The following is a 9993-nucleotide window of genomic DNA, read 5'->3' on the forward strand; positions in this document are numbered from 1 at the left end:
TTCTTCCTATCATGTTTAGAAATAATTTCTAATTCAGACTGTAACTTCAACTTGATTGAATCATTCTTAAAACCTGACAAGAGCCTGTCTTATTCCCTTTCATTTAAAAATACATATGGTTCTAGTCCAAAGTCCACTTAACCTAAAAGTATCATTTCCACACACAGAGAATGTTTAAGAGAACAATCACGTGCACACCTTGCATTATAATCATTTCCTCCAAATATAAAAATTTCCATTACATGATAAACGATTTCCTCCAAATACAAAAACAAGGTATCACTCTGTACTAGAATAAAGCCCTGTCTTCTCATGTATTTGTGTCCTTTTATAGCACCCAACATTTAATTCAATACACAATTAATGCTTAGTACATCTCATGGGCCCAAATGAGAACAAAAGCCTGTGATAATGGAGAGAACAACAAACTAGAAGTTAAGAGACCCAGGTATTTGTTATACCTCTGCCAGTATTAGAGGAATTTGGGGCCTCAGATATCTTAATGATGAATGGGCTAAGTCATATGTCTTTTTACTGTAAATACTTGAGGAAGATAGTTGGTAAAAAAATAAAAAGATAACTTAGAAAGAAGGTATTTAAGATTGAAAATTATAAGGCTAAACAACTTGTAGTTTTAACAAAATTTAGGATAAAATTAATCACCGATATAAACTCATAAAGCTATATGCACTTAGGAGATGTACACCTTATTTTATGTAAGTTACATTTTAATTTAAAAACAAATACTTTAGTTAAAAACGAAAGGAACACAAAGATTGTAACTCTGAGCTAACCCTTCAAATTAATTTAAAAAATTGAATTTTCTGGCATAATTTTTCTGACTTGACAAAACCAAATTATAACATGATAAGAAATACTTGTATCTTACTCACAGCATAATGAAAAGTCATTCTTGAAAAAATATTCCAGAATTTTATCAACTTTTCAAGGGCCTCACATAATTCATTGATTTTAAAACCAAATCATTCTCTTTGAAGTGTCTTCACATCATTATCCTTTTTATAATTCTGCTAGAATATCATTTGCCAATGGTTCTGCCTACAGCATGAGCACTTCCCAAAGATCGCTTTCACGGATTTAAGAGACCTCGAGAGTTTGCGCATGACTTCTCACTTTGCAAGTGACAGACAGAAACTGATGACTATAATACTGTACCATCTTAACTAACACATAACTCATATCAGGAGCATGAGCAACAAAGACAGTGAGAGGCTGTTACTGTTAAACTAAGAAACGGAAACCAATTTTATTAGTGGTCAGTTCACTAGTGAATAATTTCATGTTTTGACAGGTCTGCTTTTCCTAAGAAAACTGTAATTGCAAGTACTTGAAAAATAAATACTCAAATAACAAGACTACAATTGTGAATGAGATGAAATACCTCATAAAATTTAGTGTAAGACTATTTTAGTTGAGTTTTTAAAAATTAAATTAAAATCTAAACTTATTTTCCTTCTTGAATTCCTGTCATGTTAGGCTAGTTTCCAACACAGAAGATAATCCTGTCTCCCTTGTGCTCACTGTTACATAAAATTCAAAGCTTAAAGTTGGTTTCCATGAATTTGAAATAAACTCACCTCTGTCCATCTACTGTACACACAGACACACCCCACAAATCAGGACTGAACTTGGCTAGCTGAGGAATATAATCTGCAACCTATACAAAATATTGGGAAAAAATGAACAGAATACAAGCAAATAATATTTCTTCTACAAAAAAATTCATCTTAATTAAGCTTCCATGAATAAAGAGTTATTTTATAGTACTCAGTGGCTTTGTGGTTTATCTTTTGTAATAATATTCATAAAAATCAAGGGCAGAAGAGAGTTAAGGATTACAAGTAAGATCTAACTGACTTCTTTCAGTCTCCCTCATCCCATGTTTTCCAATGCATTCTCAATTCCTAGAGAATTGAGAAAAGCATATTCTAAAAGAGAAACTAAAAAAAGAGAGAGAGAGACTAAGACTTGATTTTCCTTAAATGTAAAGAAATAGAACTTCTTTAATCAAAGTCATGGTAGCAGGGTTTCATTACCTAAAAACTTTCAATACAGAGAAAAAATAGCCCCTAGTATTTTATTTAGAGAATTTTTCAAATTTAATGTTTGAGGGTATCACATTTCCAGAAATTCTTAATAAAGTTACTTTTTAAAAAGAGTTAAAAGCGATTTCCATCATCTGAAAATCAAAAAGAATTCTTAAACTTAAGATTTCTCTGTAGCCCAAATAACAAAATTGAATATTTAAAATATTTTAAAAGATTTAATCCAGTAGCTTCACTTAAGCTTAAACTTCTTAACTAGCAAAGCACACGAAAACTCTACAACCTGAATTTCTATACCTCAACTTGAGCTTAATTAAGTGACTGGTTTAGGAAAATATTCACATCAAAAATTTTACCTTTCCTCCAGACTGCTTTTTAGCACTTTCAAATAACTCATCAATGTGAGAGGTAAAAGACATAAAGTCAGGAATGACAAACTTTCTTCTAAAGGCTTGTGTCAACAAAACGATGTTGCTCTGAACACATCTGTGGAATATAAGAAAAAAATTAACTTACTGGGTACCTTTCAAATATTAGTAGTTGGTAATCACGATATTAATTAGGAGAATATTTAAACAATTGAGAAATTTGTCATTTTATATAACAAACTAAAATCTATAAATTATACTTTCTATATTATTTTCTTTCCTTCAAGCAGTCTTTCATGAAGTTGCTAGTAGGCTGTTGAGCAAGTTTAAGAAATAAATTAGATTGCCTAAAAATTGTGTCAAAGATTAAAAACCAGAGTGTTCCACCAGGTTAAATATCAAGAGCATCTAAAGACGTTTCTTAAGCCCACCATGGTGAGGCATTCAGCATGACATTTCATTAACAAAAACTGGACTTTAATATGTAACAGCTGAGAGCCTGTTTATTGATCCATTAAGTAACTACAGACATATATCCTTAGTTCCTATATAATTATTAGTAATATTTCACAAAAAACTAAACTTTTTATATCTTAACATATTTTTTCTAAATTAGTGTGAAAAATCTGTATTTCCAAGCTAACAAATAGAGATAAAATCAACTTTATTTAGTCAGATTAGAATAAAATACTTGTAACAATAATGTATAATTTTAAATAAAATTATATATAAAGTAGTACAGTAATTAAGTTTACTTATATGAATCACCAAGAATATGAAATCACATTATTCTATTCACTATAAGATATGTAATACACTATGGAACAAAAGGTCTCATTGTTAAAAACTATTTAAAAAGATATGGTAAACCTTGCGGATGGGAAAGCATGAAATCTAATGATTTGAACCAATATTCTGCTTTAAGCCAGAAAATCAGTATACTAATGTAACCTTAAAGAAGAGCTTTTTAAATAGGTTACAGTGAACCACCTTCTAAGCTCATCTTCTTAAGAGTCTCAGTAATTTGGTAAGAGAAAGTTAAGCCACTAACTACAAGAAGTTATATAACTTGATTCCTCACAGGTAAATGATGTGATACTATATTAGCTTCTTTGGGAAGAGAAAAAAAAAAACATCCAAAATGGCATTCTTCATAAAAAGTAAGCTTCAAATACTCTTCATCTGTTCAACCATGAGAACATCAACATTTTGATAAAGAGGATTTCCTTACTTTACAGATAAAAAACTACCTGCAAGTAAATAATTTGCTTTAACTATAAAAACAGAAACGAAGAACTAGACACTCAGTATTTCTTTTTTAGTTTTTATATCTCAGTATTTTAATTACAATTGTTCCAAATGAAATATCAAATTAAAATTAAAAGTCCGATTTCACTTTTAACTATTAATAAAAAATTCAGAGATTATACTCACTTGGTCAGTATAAAATTAAAATATTGATTTAAAATAATATAGGTTATTTCCAATGACAAAGATGTACCCCAATCACAACATGAAAAAATTATAGTCCTAATTTCAATTATTAATAGACATAGAAATAATTGACATCCCAGAGATAACAGATATTTACTTCAGTATCAATAATTCAATGAATTGTTTTCTCATAATTTCAAAGTTAATCTAAAAATTAAATATACCAATGATTTAATATTTAATGTTTTAAACAGCAATTTAATTTGCACATATGAGAGTTGTAAGAAATTTATACTAAAGAACACATTTCTCAGTAGGAAAAAGTTAAGACAATTCCTGATGTTAAAGCACTGTATCTGTATCAAACTTAAATCCTAATTTTTCAAGAAGTTATACATGGAAAAATATAAGGACTACTAAGCAAACTTAAATTATTAACCTACTACTAACTATTTAACTATTTAAAATTAATCAGCACTTTTAAAAGGAAGCTTTATAATTAACAAAACTCTATAGTCAGTGAAACTGGTTTGTCATTGTTTTTCCCTCTATCAGAAAGTGCTAGTAAAGGTGTGGAACTGACTTCACTGGTGAATTACTGTGCAAAACACAAACAATCTTACCACACAAGAAAGTGTTCACTGTAAACTGATGAAAATTACATGTAGTAAATGTTTTCATTGGGAGCTATTTGAATATACGTCATGAATGGAACTAGAAAATTAGAAGTCCTACATAAAAATGAATTCTGAGAAGGAAGGGCTCAGACTTTTCAGCAAGTCACAGCTTTCTCATGCTTTGGCTTGCTCATCTGTAAACTGGGAATAAACATCTTTCTTCTTAAATGTTTATGATTAACAACTATAATGCACATGTTTTAGAAAGTATCTCCTAATTTTCATCAGTAAAATAACATAATGGAGATGAAGTTTTTAAAAAAAAAAAAATCAATATACAGATACAAAAACTACAATTCATTTTCCTCTAAAACTGAAAAGACCAAGAAATCATGATCACACATAAAAACAGATCTAATATCTGTATAGTTAAAAATGCATAAATAAATAAGGCATTCGTTTTCAACACAATTATCTACTTCTATAAGTTTAAAGGATTATTGGCATTAAAAACAATTAATTATCTAGATGGGTACAGGCAGTCTCCAACTTTCAAACAGATTATGCTCCAAATAGTATGCTTAGAATTCACTTTCCCTTAAAAAAAAATCCTATTTAATCATTGTTGCTCAGATTACCCTCAAAGGCTAAATATATTAACCAACAATATTTTCTGGTAAAATTATCAACACACTGACTTCAACCAAACCTATCCACCTTTATAAATTATTTCCCTGAGAAAATGAATTCACTGTAATATATCCTTCCCATCAGCATGGAGAAGAGTTAGTTTATTTAAGTAACATTAAACTAGAAAACTTCTTATTTTGAAAAAGAAAAAAGAAAAGAAAGAAAGAACCTCTCTGGAGCAATCACCTTGCTAGGTGACCTCAAAAGGTTAATAGTCAGAGGTTTGAATTACTTCATTTGAGAGATGAGAAGAGAAATCGTTATGCCTATACATGGAGACTTATCCATTGCCTACTTACATAAAACACCAAGCATTTGTCAAGCTAGGAACTGCCTATATTACAATCATCAATTTTTTTAAGAAACTGGATTAGTATTTAAAAATATGGTAATTGCTGTTCTTTTATATAATTATAGACAGAAAATAATATGACTATGCTTCCTGGCTTCATAATCAGTATACTTAGTTTACTTTTAATTTCATATTTAAACATAGCAACATGTTTATAAAGCACAAAAAATTTTAAACAGACTAAACATGTATAAAATACTGCTTTCATTTAAAATTCCAAAGCAATTCCTTATACCTATTATCAACAGATCTACCTACTACCTCTTGACAATTTCACTCTCAGGTACACTAAAATAACTGTTCAGAAGGTACCATAATCACGAGTACTTTGCTCGGAGAGTTCATGAACACTAAAAATAATCCTTATTGCAAAGGCACAGCTAACAAATTATTTCCTCCCCTCCACAAAGAAACGTATTTCGAAGATTCAAAAATCTTAACACCAATTCTAACATGAACCTAAAACTTATACTTTATAAGGTCAGCTGAGTTAACAGAATCAAGAACCTTGTGGTAAAAAGACAAGAATCCGAAACTGTCAGCAGCGCTTCACAGCATGCCAAGAAACTCTGCAGGACTTCAGTTAAACAAATACCTTCAAATGACTTAATACCTAGGATATTTCCAAGAGACATCTAGGACAAATCACCAAGTCCCCAAAAGAAAATAAAACTAAACAAAAATACATACATACATAAAAATGAGTTTTCAAGGTAGATGCTAAAATTCTTTGTATTTCAACTTACCCTATCATCTAGAAAAAGCCAATGTGTTTACAGTTTTATACTGGTTTTTACCTAACTTTTATTAGTTTAAAATAACATTCACCTCTTTGGGATCCATTATAAACATGCTATCTTTTAAACCATTAAGAAATCAGACAAGTAGGAAGACATTAATGAAGATAAATACTAAACAAAGAGGCAAATACATGAAAATCAAAATAAGCTCATTCAACCAAATCAAGGTATTAATCTCTAAAGCATCATTAGTTTTTAAATATTTTCAGGGAAATAAAAGCAGTCAAAAGCCCATGTATCAATATGTCTGAAGAGAAAAGAGGAGCAGACAATGGAGATACGTAAATCTAAGGAACACATGCTGTCTGAAGCCTTCTCATTTTATGATGTCATCTAAATCACCTTGTAGGAAAGAAACAGAGACCATATTGAAAAAGCCTGTAAGACATGCAGAAGAACTGGAGATCAGTTTGTGACAAGCCAGAGTGTGCTCTGTTCAAACTAAATGCGATCTCCATATACTGTAAATTGGAAACATCTATGCCTACATTTCCTTAGAGTAGTTTCAAAGAAAGTCTACTCACACCCCTGTGCATCATAGAACCTTATGTGCACCACCTTTGTCAAACAACTGATATTTATAAATACCCCCTTTTTTCCAGTTACACAAGAAGCACTGGCATTCAAAGATGCAGTTTTGTTTTAAAAGAAAAATCACCATATAGCATAGCAAATCACCATTAAAGGTTTGGCAGAATTTTTTACTTTTTAAAAAGATCTTTGTCTAGCATGACACCATCTGATGTTGTTTGAAGAGTTAATCTTAACATATCCATACACTCTTTCAACCTGGGATCAGACGTTCGCAATCCTGTAGATTTGAGTGCCTGTTTTTAAAAAAATAAGAGTTTGTAAATACATAGTGCAAATAATGTATATGCTTATTCCAACTACAAGTTTTTATTCCTGTATATAAAAAATTCTACCCAGGACCTGAATATGTATATGGGCATTTTAGTGTCACTATTACCCACTTCCTGGACAAGTTTCTCATTGTTTCTTTCATTTTCTTTCACTGATTACCTTGAAATGAGCATGATGAAAATTTGAAGACATAATAAGAGAAACAGTGTCAGTCAGGATCTACATGTCAAATGAGCTTTAAGACTACAATTCGATATTACTGCATTATTGATTCAATATTACTGATTTTTAAAAAGTGTAACACAGAAGAATATAAAAACTTACTGTAATAAATTTATGAACGGGTATTTTCTCTTGTCCTTCTGCAATTGTATAGAACAGCAAATCTTCCAAGCTAGGTAACAGACCCTGTTTTATTTTACTAAAGGGAAGAAAGAAAACAAAATTAATCCTTGTGCAAACATTTTAATGGATTTTAGGTATATCCATTATTAAGTAATCACTGAATCACACTATAGCTAAGCTGATCTACTCATCAAGACTACTGCCATCATAAATGCTAATTTACCAAACTCAAACCAGTTATTACTGAAATCACACTGAAAAAGTAGAAAATGACTTATTAATGAATACAGATTTTTTTAAATCCCAGGTTTTAAAATCTTGATTACCATTTCTAGTGCTACTAATACCTAGTCATCTGTTACGGTGATACCCTCCAGTACAGCCTAATACAACACCCAACTCTAATTATAGAGCTCAGCAAATGTTCGGGTAAGAGTCAATACTTTGCTCTGTTTTTTAAAAATATGATGACTATATTTATATATTATTAAAATGTTAACCTGATTATAAAACCTGGGGGAGAAAGCAATTACATACTGGACAATAAAGGTACTAGTTCTGAATCCTAGCTATAATACTTACTAGCTAGGATTTACCTTGGATAAATTTAAGAACCTTTCCATGGTTCAGTTTCCTCATGTGAGACGAGATAATAGTGCCTACCTCACAGGGTTGTTTATTGTGAGGATCAGTTGACTGGAAACATTCAATGCATTTAGAATGATGACTGGCAGAGAGTAAATACTCAATAGATGGTAATTATAGTTAATATTTCTAAAGTGATCTAGGCTTACGTATGCAGACAAAATGCCACAAATCACAAAGGAGACTGTTAGAATACAATTTTTTTACTATAAAAATACATTAAAATCTTAATTAACTAATAAACTAGTATAAGATACTGTAATTAACCAAACATTTAAACAAGAAAGGAATTTTTTCCTATCCACTAAAAAGCTTTCAAGTAAACTATAATGAAATTATAATATTTTTTTAGCTCTGAAACTATAATTAACACATTTCCATATTCTGAACATCAATGACTATATTACAGTGATGCAAGGATTATAGATCTAAGATAAAACAGATCTCTTCCCCATCTATTAAAATGTGAGAGAGAAAATACACACATGTATGGCACACTGTATAAAATATTCTGGAAAAGACTTTATCTATATTTCAAGAAAGCAATAGAGAAAATTAAAGAAAAGGGAAGGATATAGAATACTCATTTTCTTAATTTTAGAACTTAATTGAGAACAACTCTGGACTAGCCATAGGTATAATGGCAAGTTTCACAGGGAAACTGTATACATAACTTCTGTTAAAATAGACTGTCACAATTGCTTCTATACTGTTAAAAAGAGCTTTTCTAGTATCTAAATACTTCCTGAATTACCCAAAGATTATTTAATAGTTCCATACTTCAGTAAGACCATATGTACTTAATATTTCCTAATATAACTACCTCCCTATTATTCGTGGCCCATATATTTCCATCTTAAAACACAACAGAATATAAACTTGGTTCACAGAACATGAACAGTTATACAAATACATATCAAATTTCTCCTAAAAGAAACATTAAGTTGATATTAGTATCATTTAAACTGGCTTTCAAAGCTGTTAGACCAACTTTTAGGTTTTAAAATCAACCTTAAAATTTATCAATTTCATGCCAAAGTTTTAAAAAATAAAGAGGATTACCATAGTTTAATGGCATATCCTGGAATTATAAACTTCTATGTACATAATGAAACAGGAGTTCAGATACTGGAGACAGAGACAGGAAAACAGGAGTTCAGACACTGCACGGTGGCAAAAATGGATTTAGAACCCATTTCTCCAAATCCAGAGCCCAAATTTTTCATTACTACAGTATACTGGCTCTCAAACTTACTAGCTAGTTATTATTTTCACAAAGTAGAATTTTTCTAGGACTTACCCTGATCCAATACCATTAACAGCATTCAACAATACTGACGACTTAATTATTTAAAGAAAAACTGAGCTAGCCATCAAAACAGCAGTGGAAAATAACAGACCAATTTTTTACAGAAAATGGTTTGTCAAATAAACTTCAGATAGTGATAGTTTGTCACTTTAAAAAACTGCAGAATAAGCTTTCTATATATTTACACTAGTAAATGGTATTTGCTTTGCTTAAAAGCCAAGCAAATGATATAAAATATACACTTCTTTAGCTTATGGTACAGAGCACAAAAAAATTTAAATGACCATATTATTGTCACAGCTAGCAAAAAAAGGTAAATATTTACTTGCTTTTGGATGAGACTAATTTTTATCCATAAAAAGATTTAAGTCATCTCTAAAAAATGTGCTTACAAAATAAATAGGTCAAAATTGATACCTATCTCAGCATTTAAAAGTTCACACTCTGATTTGAGAATGAGTTAGCATCAACTCTCTGGTAAACAAATAAATGACAAGATTCTC

The 9993-nt window shown here is 30.3% G+C and overlaps 1 protein-coding gene across 3 annotated transcripts in view; it reads right to left on the bottom strand.

The window, feature by feature from the left end:
- The window catches only part of GLS (glutaminase), a 78184-nt gene that overhangs the window by 56826 nt on the left and 11365 nt on the right, over nucleotides 1–9993 (bottom strand). For all 3 annotated transcript variants that reach the window (XM_082690495.1, XM_082690496.1, XM_082690497.1), the window contains exons 2-5: nucleotides 7516–7612; nucleotides 7033–7154; nucleotides 2423–2552; nucleotides 1599–1678 (exon numbers count right to left, since the gene is read on the bottom strand). In XM_082690495.1, the coding sequence (XP_082546621.1) occupies nucleotides 1599–1678; nucleotides 2423–2552; nucleotides 7033–7154; nucleotides 7516–7612 (429 nt within the window). The remainder of the gene's footprint in view (nucleotides 1–1598; nucleotides 1679–2422; nucleotides 2553–7032; nucleotides 7155–7515; nucleotides 7613–9993) is intronic.

The sequence above is a fragment of the Mustela nivalis genome (genome assembly GCF_964662115.1).
Source record: "Mustela nivalis genome assembly, chromosome: 11".
In the NCBI taxonomy this organism is placed as follows: Eukaryota; Metazoa; Chordata; class Mammalia; order Carnivora; family Mustelidae; genus Mustela; species Mustela nivalis.